The sequence below is a fragment of the Glandiceps talaboti genome, chromosome 17 (assembly GCF_964340395.1).
Source record: "Glandiceps talaboti chromosome 17, keGlaTala1.1, whole genome shotgun sequence".
NCBI classification, from domain to species: Eukaryota; Metazoa; Hemichordata; class Enteropneusta; family Spengelidae; genus Glandiceps; species Glandiceps talaboti.
In genome coordinates, this window is record NC_135565.1 from 8,401,040 (window position 1) to 8,419,065 (window position 18,026).

General features: G+C 35.6%; 2 protein-coding genes across 2 annotated transcripts; both read left to right on the plus strand.

The window, feature by feature from the left end:
* Window positions 1-516: 516 nt before the first annotated feature.
* LOC144448026 (ethanolamine kinase 1-like) lies at window positions 517-8,419 on the plus strand. The gene is made up of 8 exons (XM_078138175.1): window positions 517-642; window positions 2,163-2,422; window positions 2,740-2,883; window positions 3,538-3,680; window positions 4,721-4,804; window positions 6,141-6,301; window positions 6,861-6,934; window positions 8,359-8,419. Exons 1-8 carry the CDS (start codon window positions 517-519, stop codon window positions 8,417-8,419), a joined length of 1,053 nt encoding a protein of 350 aa, XP_077994301.1.
* A 2,136-nt stretch (window positions 8,420-10,555) lies between these two features.
* On the plus strand, window positions 10,556-17,802 carry LOC144448027 (ethanolamine kinase 1-like). The gene is made up of 8 exons (XM_078138176.1): window positions 10,556-10,681; window positions 11,962-12,221; window positions 12,766-12,909; window positions 13,572-13,714; window positions 14,276-14,359; window positions 15,128-15,288; window positions 15,905-15,978; window positions 17,742-17,802. Exons 1-8 carry the CDS (start codon window positions 10,556-10,558, stop codon window positions 17,800-17,802), a joined length of 1,053 nt encoding a protein of 350 aa, XP_077994302.1.
* The last annotated feature ends 224 nt before the right edge of the window (window positions 17,803-18,026 follow it).

Consider the following 18,026-nt stretch of genomic DNA (forward strand, 5'->3'; position numbering starts at 1 on the left):
CGAGTGGGCGACCTTTACCAAGCTGAGGACAGTACATAAGATAAGATAAGATAAGATAAGATAAGATACGATAAGATAAGATACGATAAGATAAGATTTACCTAAGGGCCTAAATGGAAGAAAGTTTTTCGGTTGCTTTAGTACTTTACACTTATTTGAACTGCCCGGAATTATTTACTATTAGTTGCCATACAACTTTGGGAAATTTCGTCATGTGATGGCGTCCTTGCCGTCTGAAACGGATTTTGTCCCCAGTCTCGTTCGACAACATTTTATGCCATTTTTTTAATGTTTGAATAAGGAGAGGTTCATATTTTAGAGAAAGAAAAATGCTGGACGGCTTCTTTTAGAAAATTGAATGGAGTGACATTTTATAAAACAGACCAGGCTTTATCCCCCCTTCTTGTAATTACTGAAGTCTCCCTTATCCTGGGTGAAATAAATAGCTGCTCTTGATAGTGAACATTTTCTTGAGAGCGTGTCTGGATTCCTAACAATCTCGCCTTCAAGGCTACTATGACGACTTTCACCGGGACAAGAACTGTAGATATTTCGGTTGATAATGATAATCCAAAGGTTGGGGCCTTGGCTATCATGAAATATGTCAGACCAGACTGGAAGACTGATAGTATCCAATTTAAGGTGGGTCAGTGTTGGCAACGTGGTGTAGGTAACCGATTAAGGTGTTAGCACGACTCTATATGTATATGCAGTGTACCGTTTTATATAACTGTGCCTTATAGCATAGTATTCGGCAGTATATGAAAGTTTGCTACACACTACTGTAAAGATTTAGCTGGAGTCACAGTGATTACAAATTCAGTGAGTGAAACGAGTGTGCACAGCACCTTCAAAAACTAGGTAGATTGTTAAACTCTGCACCGCAGAACAGCTGTGACCTGAATCGTCGACGGGAAACAAATCACTAGGCGTGACACAAAGGCATTTGATACAAACTGTCGTGCATTACGGCTGAAACAAGACGTATTTTCATAGACAGTGGAGCTGTGCCTATGTTATATTCGTTAATACACGTGTTTGTAGCGACAAACAAGTCCGACCATGATTTCAATGAAAAACGCGATAAGAAAGGAAGGTGTTTTATCGGATACACCAATAGACTATAGTATATGAGTGATTTTATACACCCAACGTGCTCATTGTTAGCCAAGAGTAAGAGGTCATGGTCATTTGTATAGAAAGGACATCACCATTCACAGACATACAGCAACTACCCTAAAAATGGCGGCATATCAGTCAAACAGTGTCAAAGAATGTACGTTTGTTACCGGTAGTAAACACAAACCACAGACAAGTAAGTTGTCTGTGCACAAACTAACAATGAGAATATATGTGCATCAGTGAACGTGTCTCAAACCCCACCACCAAAAATCTAAACACATGTACACTTGCATTTTGACTACGATTTGCACGTTATTTCCCATTTCATTGCAATGTCATTGTTTATTAATCTATAAACAATCAAGTTGCACATCTTAATTTCACGAGGTATGTATGTATGTATGTATGTATGTATGTATGTATGTATGTATGTATGTATGTATGTATGTATGTATGTATGTATGCATGCATGCATGCATGTATGTATGTATGTATGTACATGTACATGTATGTATGTATGTATGCATGTATGTATGTATGTATGTATGTATGTATGTATGTATGTATGTATATTGTTTTACATGTAATGTTATCATCAGCTAGATTGCTAAATTCTTTGGAAATTTTGTAAAATCGCAATGTGGGGGAATTGTGACACTGTCCCATATATTACCAGACTGGTGTATAATAAGGCTTCCAGAGCTGAGGGGTGTCTGTGTCTTATTTTGTCATCTGAATCAATATCAAAATTACATAATTATGTATATTGAGACAAGTAATGTGAGTGATATATTACGCAATGACATTGTGTAATATAAGCAATATATATTATACAATGATATTTAACAATTTGCATATTTTTCAGCAAGTCAGTGTCTTTAGCCAGTGACGTCAGTCATATGTGAAAACGTACGCATGCGCATATGTCATTTCGAGTTGCGCGAAAATGGTTACTTCCATTTAATCACGTCTATACAAATCAGAATTATGTTTGCTACAAATGTGTCAATCTAATTGAACCACATTGTCTTCCTACCAAGGTATTCACTGAGGGTCTCTCAAACAAGATATATGGCTGTCACTTACCTGCCGATGAACGCAATATGGTCTTACTCCGAGTCTATGGAGAAGGGAGTGAATTGACGATAGACAAAGCCAAGGAGATTGAAACATTCCAAGTTTTATTTAAAGCTAAATGTGGTGCTGAATTATATTGTATCTTTAACAATGGATTATGTTATCAGTTTATGCCAGGAAATATCCTTGATTCAGACTCAGTCAGAGCTGACTTTATATTTCCGTGAGTATATCTTACATATCTTATATATAAATTATGCTTGGATATGAGGGCGGGGGGGGGGGGGTAATATGACATCTACTAGTACCCGAATAAGGTCAGACAAATGTTTTTATAACACATATGACAAGGCAGGGTTTCTTTCAATAGACAAATGAAATCACCGACAGGACTCTCATGTTAATGGGAAAATAGAATCTGAATAATGCCCCATTTTATGCAAATTGAGGTCAATCTGTGTCAGTAGCCCATACCGTGTGACACCGTACCTAAACCACACTTTACATTAGCTGTTATTCGATAATTGTTTTCGTTTTCAGATTGATAGCACACAAGATGGCAAAGATGCACTTAATAAAATCAATTGATGGAAAACCAATACCAGAACCAAGTCTCTTTCCAACTCTCAGGGGATGGCTAGAAAAAATACCGAAGAAATTGGATGACGCTGAGAAAAATGCCAGGTAATGTCTTGTATGTTAATTTTGAATACCAATAATTATTTATGATTAAGATTTAAGATTACACTATATAGGAGTAGCTCTAGGGGATAATTGTACTGCAAAGAAAAATCAGTACATCATAATACTGGATTTGCGAAACTGATACAGTTGAAGGTAATGTTTAAATATTTCGGCCTCAGGAGAGTGACGGGAGGATGCCAGACACTCATGAGTGTGGGAGAGATTGAAAAACCCCCAAATTGTTCCAAGATGTAGAGCCAAAATGAGAGAAATAGCTCTAGCGAAAGGTCTTTGTAGTTACTATAGCAACACAAAGAAGATGAAAATAACAGGAGGGACGAAGTTGTCTTAGTGGAGTATTTCGTTGAAGAAAGTCAGTGAGGCAAGGTCAAGAACGGAATTGTATGTGGCACGTACATGAATGAACTAGGTAGGCAGATTTAGATACTAGTAAGGAGTAGGAAGTGATTATATTTTACTTGACTGTTAGGCTGTGTATACTGTGAAGTGTCCACAAACATCCTGTGACAAAAATTTATTTATATTAATGACATGATTTACATATTACCTATCACATTTACATAATACAGTGTTTTCATACAAAAAAAGGTAATTCGCAATGCAAAATATTTGGTATTTCTAACTATTTCACAGGTTTCAAAAAGACATGCCAACTCATGAACAACTAGGCAAGGAAATTGACCAATTAGAAAGTGTTCTTAAACCACTAAATTCTCCTGTAGTTTTTTGTCACAATGATTTAGCGCTAGTCAATATCATCTATGATAAAGAATCGGGTAAGTGGCAACTAAAAAGTTTATATAGTTTGAAGAACAAGCCAACAACTTATTTAAAATGAAAGATACTAACCTTTATTACATATGTACCACTGTGTATGTCCATGTACAGTCAGAAATAAAACCGGTATTTTCACTGTTGGCTATGCACATGAGATAAATTGAGATAAAATAGATCCTAATGCAAAACCAATTCCTGATAAAAATAAGCAAGTAATTGCATTTGTTTCAATGCACATACGCGAGTTAATTCAGAAATATGCCCGTTATTCTCTCGCAAACATCGACGAACTTACTTTTTACAACGGTAACCAGAAAAATTGCATAACAAAAGGACACAGGGTCAAAAAGTTACAGCTGATGTTGCTGTTGGGTGACCGAAATCATTACGCACGCATAGCATAGCAGTGATGTTCGTCCTCTCCTGTTATTTTTTTTTACATATATACACCAAACGGTACATATGTAAAAATTACAGAACCCCACGGCCTCACAATGGATGGTAGGGTATACAGAAGTTAATTACTCGTGCGTGATTCGGTTTATTCTGCTGTCTTTTCACGAGCGATAGCGAATAAACCAAATCACTCTTGAGAATAACTTCTGTATGCCCTACCACCAATTGCGAGGCCCTGGGATTCTGTCATAGTACTGCAATTCCACTATTTACTAATTTGTACTCAGTGAATACGTTAACCAAAATGCAATGCGTCTATCCTTTCCGCATATATTGAAATACGTCGCCACATACGATAGTATGGTGACACATGCGCAGACTAGATGTAGCATTGTGGTGTTTGTATTTCTCAGTTTAATTTATTTGAAAATTATTTCCTGTACACATATTGTTTGTATACCTGTTTGAGTTGCAAAATAGACTTGCAAACTGAAAATTCCGTACAACTGATCAATGTGTATGATGTAGACGTATTCATCGTGTCATCACATAACATATGTTAGATGTCCGAACAGATAGTACACAGTGTTGGAAATTTTAATAGATTTTGTTTTCAGTAATTCAGTTATTGTTTGTTTTGCAGAAACTATATCATTCATTGACTACGAGTATAGTGCATATAACTACCAGGCCTTCGACATAGGAAACCATTTTGCAAAATATGCCGGTAAGATGTTTAATTTTACGAGGAAGCAACCTATCATACCATTTTTGATGTGTCAAAATTAGGGACCGGTCAGTTTCTCCGGTGGATTCTTAAATAGGGCCGACAAAACGTCACTGACCCCCCTATCTGTAAATAAAAAACAGGCTGACCCCCCTATCACTTAATTCTAAAACATGATGACCCCATCCCCCACATATAATATTCACATGACGTATTTTTTGATCGTGACCAAGTCTGGACTGCTTGACTGTCTTGCATCTACTTTATGAGATCCTGGGTTAGCACTATTATAATTATAATTATTGACTACACAGGTTAAATATATCCCAAAAGGAGTTTAAGGGCATCTTGACAGTGAAAGGTAGGGGGAAAGCTTGAGAAGGGAAAATATACATCTCTTATGGGTGTCCTAGGGGGTTTCCCCTTAGAAGCCCAGAGGTTTTCAACTCTGAAAAGTCAATTTTGAGAATATTCAGACATCGTCAGAAAATGATTTCCTAGTTGAACAAGACAGCACCAACATGTAAAAAGCTACTACATAGGGTTGAAATACTTTTGAAATATACTTTGATAGCATTTAAGAGGGGAAGAGCTTGAGACTGGGATATGTCCATCTCATGTGGGTTGGAGGGGGGGGGGGGTCCGAGGGGGTCTCCCTCTAGAAGCCCTGGGGGATTTTCACTCTTAAAGGCAATAATTAGGCCATTCAGACCCGTTCAAGCAATAACTTATTCCATTCTTTACAAGACAGCACCATCAAGTATCAGAAACTATTCTTTATAACTTACATAGGGTTGAAATATGTCCTTAAAAAGTTAAATGGCATCATCATATACATGTAGTAAAGGTCAGCACATCCAATGGTAGTATCATTGGTAGGGGAGATTTGGAGTTTAAGGCAATTTTAGACTATCTTGGAAAACATGTCACATCTTTAAAAGACAATATTATCTCAAATTAGAATAGGGTGAAAATACTTAAGAAAAGTTTAATACCATTATGACAGTAAAAAGGTTGTTGGTGCATCTGATTGTTGGTTGAATGCATGAGTGACCTCTGGGGGTTAGGGAGTCCTTGGGGTTTTCCCCTGGCAGATCTGCAGTTTTTTGCTTCTATTAAGGCAACGTTTAGGTTATTCATAGCCTTTGAGGTATTTACTCCCAAGCTTCCAAAAGCTAACGTAAATGTAAGTTTTAAATGAGTTTCCCAGGTCACATAAAAATGGTCTGTCTGTCTGTCTGTCTGTCTGTCTGTCTGTCTGTCTGTCTGTCTGTCTGTCTGTCTGTCTGTCTGTCTGTCTGTCTGTAATCTCATTCATATTGTTCTCTATATTTAGGAATTCACACAATGGATTATTCTCTGTACCCTGACAAAGAATACCAAATAAAATGGTTGAAGACGTATTTTACAGCATACTATGCAATGGCAGGAATTGACAAAGAATTAACAAGTACAGATTTGGATAATTACTACGCACAAGTCAACAAGTTTTGTTTGGCAAGTTTTAATTATTGTCAACATTTTTATCTCTCATTGAGTTTGAATACCGTTGATATCGCCAAATTTGCATGGCGAGTTAAAGTTTACTTACGTCTGTGCTGTCTTTAGCCAGTGAGTTGTGATAACAAGGTACGCTATAGCTACTAACTATGCTTAGGCTAAAGACTCTTTGGTGATCCTGTAAGTTGAAACTATTGCCATTATTGGCATCATTGTCTGGTGAATTAACTGTCATCTTTTTAGATTTTGCCTAATGATTTTAGACTATTGTATGTTGACATTTGCTAACTTTACCTGGTGATTTTAGGCTTCTGCTAACACTTCCAAACGTTTACGTGGTGAGCTTAGAATACTGTCATTATTATTAACTTAAGTATGCTTTGTGGGTTAATATAACTGTCAAAGTTACAGACTTTGCTTTGCTCGTTTAGACAAATGCAACTACCGGTATTTCTAACTTTGCCTTTGATTTCAAAATTTGTTTAAAATCTGACATATTGCTCTCCATTATTTCAAATTCACTATTCCAAATCACATCATTTGTCTTTTTAAACAGGCATCACATTTCATTTCGGGATTATGGGCACTTATTCAGTCCGCACATTCCAAACTTGATTTTGACTTTCTTGGGTAAGTACTAGATATTCATCATAAATTCTGCACCTTTGACGTCAATGATATTCCATTTTGGTTTGTATTCATATGCTGTCTGTCTGTCTGTCTGTCTGTCTGTCTGTCTGTCTGTCTGTCTGTCTGTCTGTCTGTCTGTCTGTCTGTCTGTCTGTCTGTCTGCTTGCCTGACTACCTGTCTGACTACCTGTCTGTTTGTCTGTCTGTCTGTCTGTCTGTCTGTCTGTCTGTCTGTCTGTCTGTCTGTTTTTTTGTTTGTCTTTCTGTCGAAACGATAGCTCAAAAACTGCTGCACCGAATGTAATGAAACGTACTGCCCATGAACATTAATTAGTCATTTGCACAATTTATGTTGGTTAGTAATTAGGCTATATCTTAAGAATACACACTTCAAATTCACATAATTTGGTGAAAGCTTTAACAATAAGAAAACTCACATGTTGTATAGAGTTTTGTTGATAACCCTTACAGAGTTAATGAGTAATTTGCCTAATTAATGGCTTGCAGTATTTTGACTATATCTTAAAAATGATATTCGAATTCTGCAACATTTGGTACATAAACCAACCAAAATAGGGACACATATCCTATAAATTCTGTTGGCTTAGTATTTAGTTTTAATTAGTAAACTGTGTAATTAATGACATTTGATAATTAAGCCATATCTACAGAAAGTAAGCTTCAAGTTTCATATAATTTGGTAAACGTATCAATCATAACAATGCACAAATTCCCTATAAAGCTCGTTGGTATAGTTTTTAAGTTTGAATGCGTAACTTGCATAATTAATGGTTTTCGCTAATTTAATAGCCGATATCTTAAGAATGGAAACTGTAAAAAATAATTTAACTTTGTGCATCAACCATAATGCATAACACGTGTGTGATGTACGTTTGGGTAATTTTTCACTGTGATGTGTAATTTGCAAATAGAATAATTTGTGATAATTAGTAATATCCTTAAAATGAAACCTTTAAAATTCATATCATTTAGTAAGTTTAAAATGTGTTGATGTTGTAGTTTGGTTAATTTGCTTAATTAATGATTTTTCGATAATTAGGCAATATGTACGTTAACTATACAAGGTCAAAATTTCATATAGTTTCATATAATTAATTTTCAAATTAAGACATCGTGTGTAAAAGCTATAGCTCCAAATTGTGCATGCAAATACATGTAATGTGTGTAAGACACACTGAAAATACGTCTTTTGTGAAAAATATCAAGGTTTACAAATCAAATTTTGTTAAATAATCAAATTCTATAAAAGTATACAATAACTCAACTACACATCTATGGTTTTGTTCTTGCGGAAGGCATTCAGTTTAAATTTGGTGATTAGTTAGTTAGTTATATCATTTTCAACTCGCCTTTTGTGCTGCACACCAATGATACAATTATTGTTTGTGTTTTTTAACATACAGATTTGGGAAAAATCGCTTTGACGAATACTTTAGAAGGAAAGAAGAATTTCTGATGCTGTAAATCACGACACACTTTATTGAAATCAAAAGAACACGAAATACCATCAAAATCCAAAAACAGGTCATCTGAGGACAGAAGACTGGATAGTGTCTCTATATTAGTTAATTATACAGACTAGTCCAACATTGAAATCGAAACTGTACGCTAAGACAATGGCTGTTTTGCTGAGTAAAGCTTTGCCATTAGTCCCCATGAGAGGAATAATGGGCAATGGACATCTAACAAAACATTCTAAAACCAAAAAACAAAACAAAACAAAAAAACACCCAACGTTCCAGTTACAAAACTCCTGTGGTATATCATGACTTTTTGTTTTCACTGTAGTCGAAGTAAATACTTAGACTACGGCAGACTATCTGCGTGGCAGACTTCGTCTCCTACACTCAGAGAAATTCATGCTATTCCTTCACAATTATTTGTACCGTTCATATTCTCCAGAAAATGCATCTTGAAGGACATTTGTCGAATTAAAAGGTGATATTTTACGTCGTAGACGACGAACCTTGGCACTAATTGTCTTGACGATAGAAAAATATTGCTTTGGCATTATGTAGATACAAGGAAAGAAAAAAGAACGGGAAGGGAAAAGAACTGAAAGGCCACTGCGACCACTAAGGAAGACTTCAGTAATTACAAGGGGGAAGTACCGTGGGAAATCAAGTCCGATCTGTGGCATATGATGTGACCCTCCTCCTAGTCCGTCATGTTAAAAGTGGCCCTCCCTCCATTCTCCATTCCCTAAAATATGACTCTCACTTTGTTCATGTTCAAATATGTCAATGAAAAACATGTTCTAACACCCCACTAGAGAAGGAGAATTTGTCAGTTGTAAGATCCCACCACATTGAAAGTTCATAAAGGCATTTTGTTTGCTTCCCTATGTTTCCCTCCATTACCACCGCTGTGAGTTTGTGTTTGTATTAAATCAATGACTGTGTTTGGATCTATTTGACTGAGTTGAAGACCAGAACTCAGAGGTGGGTACACAACTGACAACCTCAGGACCGTGGTCAATATATCCAATTCGCCTCATTATCCCAATATCTTGGCATGCTGTTTCACCTTTAGTACTGTGACACCTGTTCTTCTCCTCACACCACAACTAACAGTTAACTCACGGCATTTCACTGATATGTTATGTTTACTTTACAATGGTGGCAGTGGTCGGATGTGGTGGCCATAGGATTTGGAACTGGCGACAGCAGTGGGATCTTGCCAAAATTACTAATATAATGCAAAGTTACATAAAAAATGAATCAAAGTAAATGTGATTCCCCCCCCCCTAAAATATGACCCTTCCCGAGGAACCATTTGTAATAAGTGACTCGCCCCCTAATTATCCAGGTCCTCCACCCTTGTAATTACTGAAGGCTCTTAAAAGTAAATTTCGAACTATGTAAATACAACCTTTAATAATACGTGGTTGCAACACCTATTGCACAAACTAGCTGACTAAAATAAATCATAATTATTTACAAAGAATGCATTCCAGTATTTTCTTGGTGGCCACGACCGTTCGTTGCTTTGAAAAAAAAACGTGTAGCTGATTCAATGTAGGATCACACATCTTAAATAGACTTGGCAAAAGAGCGAATTTCTCTTCGGATTCAATGTTAACGTTTAGTCTGAAGTACGGCTTCAAAATGAGATGTAGCACTATCGACGTTAGATGTTTGGTGACAGACAACTTGCAGCATCTTCCGTTAGACACGTACCGGCATCAAATTGTATTATCAGAGTTTGGGACAGACAGACAGAGAGACAGACATTAATTGAACTGCAGCCGGTGAAGTCCAACAAACGATTTTAATTCAAACCGAAACTTTTGGTAAATATGTCGTGTGGTGGCGTCCTCACCATTGATACTGAGACTGATCTTCTCCCATTTTTCTCTTCTGGCCGCACTTTGTGCCATTTAAAAATATATATATTTGAATAAGGGGAGATCATATTTTAGAGAAGGGAAATTGCTGGAGGGCCACTATTTATAGAATGAAATCGGGTCACATTTTACATGACTGCAGTATTCCTTACCTTAGGCGAAATAAATAAATAGTTGTTCCTGCATGACAGCAGACTATTTCATTGTGTTAGAGGGCGTGTTTTTTACTCCTAACAACCACTTTCAGTGCCACTATGACGACTTTCACCGGAATAAGCACTTTAAATATATCGGTTGACAATGATAATCCAACAGTTGGGGCCTTGGCTATCATGAAACATGTCAGACCAGACTGGAAGACTGATAGTATCCAATTTAAGGTGGGTCAGTGTTGGTGACGTGGTGTAGGTAACCGACTAAGGTGTTAGCACGACTGTATATATGTATGTGCTGTGAACCGTTAGATATAATTGTGCCATATAGCATAGTATTTGGTAGTATATGAAAGTTTGCTATACACTCAAGTGAAGATTTAGCTGGGGTCGCCATGATTACAATTCAGTGAGTGAAACGAGTGTGCACAGCACCTTCAAAAACTAGGCAGATTGTTATACTCTGCACCGCATAATGGCTGTGACCTTAACCATAGTATGTCGAAAGGACACAAAGCAGAAGGCGTGACACAAAGGGCATTCGTTACCAACAATCATGGCTTACGGCTGAAAACAATACGTATTTTCGTTAATACGTACACATGTTTCATGTTTGTAGCCGACAGACAACGCCGACCATGATTTTAATGAATAACGCGATAAGAAAGGACGGTGTGTTATTGGACACACCGACAAACTATATGTATGTTTTACCTCCAAAGTGCATAATGTTGGTCAACAGTGAGAGGTCATTCGTACAAAAAGAACACTATCATTCAAAGACAGACAACAACCACCCTAATAATGGCGACATGTCGGACGGTCACACACTTTCAAAGATCGAATGTTTGTTACCAACAGTAAACACAAACTAACAATGAGAATATCTGTGCATCAATGTATGTGCCCCAAACCTCACAACCACAAATTTAAACACCTGCACGCTCGCAATTTGTCTGCGATTACAAGTCATTCATCATTTCATGACGATTCCACTGGTTTAATCTACAAAAATGTAATGAATCAAGTTGCACAACTTAATTTAATGGGATATGTTTTACAATTAGTGTTGCCATCAGGTAGATTGCTAAAGTCATTGGAAATTTGGTAAAAATTGCAATTTCAATGATTTGTAACATTGTTGCATATATTAGCAGTGTATAATAAGGCTTCAAGATCTGATAGGTATTTCTATTCTCATCTAGCCATCTGAGGCAATATCAAAATTACATATGTATATTGAGACAAGTTATGTGAGCGATATATTACGCAATGTCAGCAATTTAGGATATTTAAAAATTTGCATGTTTCTCAGCAAGTTGCCGTCTTTAGCTAGTGACGTCATAGTAATATGTGAAAACGTACGCATGCGCATCTGATGTCGTTTTGAGTTGCGCGAAAATGGTCACTATCACTTAATCACATATATACGAATCATAAAATGGGAAAATAATTAGGTTTGCAAAAAATGTGTTAGTCTAATTGAACCATGTTGTCTTCCTACCAAGGTATTCACGGAGGGTCTCTCAAACAATATTTATGGCTGTCACTTACCTGCCGATGAACGCAATATGGTCTTAGTCCGAGTCTATGGAGAAGGGAGTGAATTGACCGTAGACAGAGCCAAGGAGATTGAAACATTTCAAGTTTTATTTAAAGCTAAATGTGGTGCTGAATTATATTGTATCTTTAACAATGGATTATGTTATCAATTCATGCCAGGAAATACCCTTGATTCAGACTCAGTCAGAGCTGACTTTATATTTCCGTGAGTATATCTTTCATATCTTATTACATAATTATGCACTTATTGCTTGAATATGAGGGCATTAGTAAACGTCTATTACTCCGATGGTTGTTATGCAAAGCTGCTTTCCTAAGGCTGAATGCAGAATAGATAACAGCAGGAGGGTTAATATGACATCTACTAGTACCCGAATAAGGTCAGACAATAAGTGTTTTATAACACTAATATGCTATCACAAGGCACATATTCTTTTTCAATAGTCAAGGTAAATCACCGACAGGATTCCTGTGTTACATGAATAGTGCCCTTGGGAAAATAGAATCAGAATAATGCCCCATTCTATGCAAATTGAGATCACTATGTGTCAGTAGTCCATATCACGTGACAATAAGCCTATAACCAAAGGTGTAAGATACAACGGTGTGCTATAAAACGTACTGTCGCCATAGCACAGTCATTTTGCGTGGCTGTGAATGTGAAAGCTTAATCTGTATGATGTTTCGAAAGTGTATTCTTAAACCACACTTTGCATTAGTTATTACTCCATTACTCTTTTGGTTTACAGATTGATAGCATACAAAATGGCAAAGATACACCTTATAAAACCAACGGATGGCAAACCAATACCAGAACCAAAGCTCTTTCAAACTCTCAAAGAATGGCTAGAAAAAATACCGAAGAAATTGGATGACGCTGAGCAAAATGCCAGGTAATGTCTTGTATGTTAATTTTTGAATATCAATTATTTATGATAAAGATTTAAGAGTAGGAGTAGCTCTAGGGGATAATTATACTTGTTAGAAAGAACAAAATTTGAGTACATGGCACCGGATTTGGGGCAAACTGATAAAATTGAGGGTAATGTTTAAATAGATCTGCCTCGGGAGAGTGACGGGAGGATGCCTGAGGGTCACGAGAGTGGGGGAGATTGATAACAAAGATTGTTCCAAGATGTAGAATCAAAATGAGAGAAGTAGCTCTTGCCAAAGGTCTTTATGGTTACTGTATGAAACTGAAAATAACGTAGCGTGGCGTATGTCGTTCAACAAAGTCAGTGTGGTATTATGGTTCGGACCGAAATCGTTGTAGGTGAATGCAACTTTGCAATGAATATGAGAACTAACAGGTAGGCAGATCTAGATAAGTAGAAGGAAGTGATACTTAAGAATTAATGATTATAATTTATTTTACTTGTTAAGCTATGTATACTGTAACGTTTCTACAAATATGGCTAAATTGTATGACTTAGAATTTTAGGATATTTATATTAATAACATGATTTACATATCACCGATCGCATTTATATGTGTTTTCATACAAAATGAGGAAATTCGCAATCCAAAGTATTTGGTATTTCTAACTATTTCACAGATTTCCAAGTGATATGCCCACTCATGAACAACTAGGCAAGGAAATTGACCAATTAGAAAGTGTTCTTAAACCACTAAATTCTCCTGTAGTTTTTTGTCACAATGATTTAGCACTAGTTAATATCATCTATGATAAAGAATCAGGTAAGTGACGAATACACAGTTTATATAGCTTGATGAAGAAGCCAACATACTATTTTAAATAAAAAAACTAACCTGTACTGCAATCCTACAATTAATTTATCTATTTATCAGTTTGAACTCAGTGAATATGAAAAGAAAATGCAATGCGCTTGTCCCTCCCCGCCATATATTGAAACGTCGCCACGTAAGATAATATGGTGACACATTCGAAGAGGAAGGACCATAGTTGCTTTTGTATTTATCAGTTTAGTTTATTTGAAAATTATTTCTTGTACATATAATGATAAATTGTTAGCACACCTGTTTTAGTAACAAAAATAAACTTGGTCTATGCTGTTTCACACATAAGCAAAGATAGTAGATATAGTTTATCCAGTTCTGATGATCTTTAACAGTGCGAAAGGTTCTGTACAACTGATCAATGTGTATGACTTCGACGTCTATATCGTGTCATTACATGTTATATTTCCTAACAGATAGTACGTAATGTTGGAAATTAATATTATCTATTCTTTCAAAAGATTCAAGTTTTCATTTATTCTGTTATTGCTTATTTTTCAGATACTATATCATTCATTGACTACGAGTATAGTGCATATAACTATCAGGCCTGCGACATAGGAAACCATTTTGCAAACTATGTGGGTAAGGTGATTACTTTTACAAGAAAGAAACGTATCATGCTAGTTTATGTATGTATGTATGTATGTATGTATGTATGTATGTATGTATGTATGTATGTATGTATGTATGTAGGAGGAAGGGAGTGGTTGATGGGTTGACAGACGGACGTGTGTGTCTGTCCATATATATATATATATATATATATATATAGTTTTGGTAGTACTGGAACTCTTTCTTGGGTGTAACTCGGAGTTTCACGCATATTGCGATCATCAGACACGTGTCAGGTGTCTGATGATCGCAATATGCGTGAAACTCCGAGTTACACCCAAGAAAGAGTTCCAGTACTACCAAAACTATTACGCTCTGCCACTGCGGTATAGAGCACTGTCTTAGCAGATTGATACTCACCGAGTTATATATATATATATATATATATATATATATATATATATATATATATATATATATATATATATATATATATATATATATATATCCTGACGAGTGATTTACTCACGAAACAGGCTTGTATATATATATATATATATATATATATATATATATATATATATATATATATATATATATATATATATATATATATATATATATGTGTGTGTGTGTGTGTGTGTGTGTGTGTGTGGATGTGATAGACTGATGGATGGCTAGAAGATGGATATATGTGTTTGTTTTCTGTCTGTTTTTGTGTGGTAGGTGTGTGTGTGTATGTTAATGGAACAATATATTAATGTTGTATCTAATCTTATTCATATTGTCTATATTTAGGAGTTCACACAATTGATTATTCTCTATATCCTGACAAAGAATACCAAATTAAATGGTTGAAGGCGTATTTTACAGCATACTATGCAATGGCAGGAATTGACAAAGAATTAACAAGTACAGATTTGGATAATTACTACGTACAAGTCAACAAGTTTTCATTGGCAAGTTTATTGTATTATCAACATCTGTTATCACTCATTGATGAGTTAGAATACCGTTTATATCATAAACTGTGCACGGAGAGCTTAAGTTACTGACATCTGTGCTGTGTTCTGCTTGTTAAGTTTAATACTGGCGTCTGTGCTGTGTTCTGCTTGTTAGTTACCGTAGGATAACAAGGTACACTATAGCTACTAACTGTGCTTGGTGATTTTAGGGTAAAGACTTTTGTGATCATGTATAAGTAGAAACTACTGTCATTATTGATATCATTGTCAGTGAGTTAACTGTCATCCTTTTACACTTTGACTCTTGAGTTTTTTAGACTATTGTTAAAATTTGGTAAATTAGCTGGTGATTTTAGGCTACTGCAAACTTCAAAACCTTTGCTTGCTGATGAGCTAATTGAAAACCGTCATTATTGCTAAATTTGCCCTGTGAGTTAATATAACTGTCACAGTTACAGACTTTGCCACGTGCGTTCAGACTAATGCAATTATTTCTAACATTGCCTGCCAATCTCGTATTGCTTTGATAGCAAACTTTGAATAATAGCTCAGGTATTGCTCTTCATTGTTTACCATTCCAAATATATTGACACCATTTGTCTTTATCCAGGTATCACATTTCATTACGGGATTATGGGCACTTATTCAGTCCGCACATTCCAAACATGATTTTGACTTTCTTGGGTAAGTACTAGTTTTGCTTGGACCCAGTGTTTCAACTGTGTTCTCAATTTCATTTAGCGGACACCTTTTCAGTTAATGGGACACTTTTTACACAAATAAAAGTGTTCGCATACCAGTAATCCGTGATTCCACTGTCAGCTAACACTTTAAACCCATGAATCTAAAGACATGCTCTATAACCACTTTACTACAAAGTGACTCCTCCATAAAGCAGGTCTCCATATAGAATTTGTTCATTGACATAACTTGACAATGCGTATGTGCATCGGGGTTGGTTACAGAACTGCGGGACGGTGGATAAAATCGGAAATACTGCTCGATTTGGAACTATGGATGTCATTTTATTACAGAACGAGTCCTTGCCTAGTTCTTGGATTTCACTCTATGTATGTATGTATGTATGTATGTATGTATGTATGTATGTATGTATGTATGTGTGTGTGTGTGTGTGTGTGTGTGCGTGCGTGCGTACGTACGTACGTACGTACGTACGTACGTACGTATGTATGTATGTATGTATGTATGCTTTTACCTTATGTTATGATTTGTCTGTCTGTCTGTCTGTCTGTCTGTCTGTCTGTCTGTCTGTCTGTCTGTTTGCCTGTCTGTCTGTGTGCATGTATGTGTCTGTATTTCTATGAACATTACATCTTAAAACTACTGCACCTACTCTAATGAAACTTACTAATATATATCTGTATGCCAATCCCAAGAACTGATTACATTTTGGTAAACATCCATTAAACAGTAATTAGTAATTTGCATAAAATTGATGTTGTTTAGTAATTAGGCTATATGTTATGAATGCACTCTTCAAATTCAACAAAATTTGGTAAATGTTTTAACAATAAGAAAGGTCATATGTCATACATAATTTGTTGATGTTGGGTTATTATGAATAATTTGCATGATTAGCAGTAATTAGGCAATATCTTAAGAATGCATACTTCAAATTCTGTAACATTTGGTACATACATCAACCATAATAAGGGTACATGTTGTATAAAATCTGTTCGCATAGTATTTAATTTTAATTAATAAAGTGCATAATTTATGACATTAAGCCATATCCGTGGAATGCAAGCTGCAAATTTCATATAATTTGGTACATATATCAACCATAACAATGTACACATATCCAATAAAATTCATTGGAATAATTTAAAAGTGTCAATTCGTAATTTGCATAAGTAATGAATTTTCAGTAATTGAGCTATATTTTAATACACTTCAAATTTCAGACAATTTGGAACATATCCTACAAAGACTGTTGGTATTGGTTTTAGTTTTACTGAATAATTGGCTAGCTAATTAGTTTTGTGCATAATTAAATATTGTCGCTAATTAGGCTACATCTTAAGGATGCAAACTTAAAAATTTCACTTAATATATACATCAACGTTAACAAATCACACGTGTTTGATGTACGTTTTGTAGTTTTTTTATTATGATGTGTAATTTTCAAATGCAATAATACTGTATATCTATAAAATGTAACCTTCAAAGTTCAGATAATTTAGTATATACATTGATGTTAAAGAAGTATATGTCCTGATGTGTACTTCAAACCTTGTTGATGTAGCTTGGTTAATTTGCATAATGAATGATTTTCCGATAATTATGCAATATGTTAACTATACAAGCTCCACATTTCACATAGTTTCATTTTATTAATTTTCAAATTAGGGGGTACATCGTGTATAATCCGGGGCGTTTATCCATTTGCACTACAAAACCATTTTTTTTTGTTTCTTAATATATAGATATGGAAAAAATTGCTTTGACGAATACTTCAAAAGGAAAGAAGAATTTCTAATGCTGTAAACCATGACTCATTTAATTGAAATCAAATCAAAATGAAATACCAACAAAATCCAACAACAGGTCATCTGTAGACGGAAGACTGGATAGTGTCTCAATATTAGTTAGTTATGCCGACTAGTGTCCAAAATGGAAATCGAAAATGTAAAGAGAATGTAAAGGCAGCATTGCTGAGAAAAGCTTTGCGATAAATCCCCACGAGAGGAATAATGGGCACTAGGCCCGTG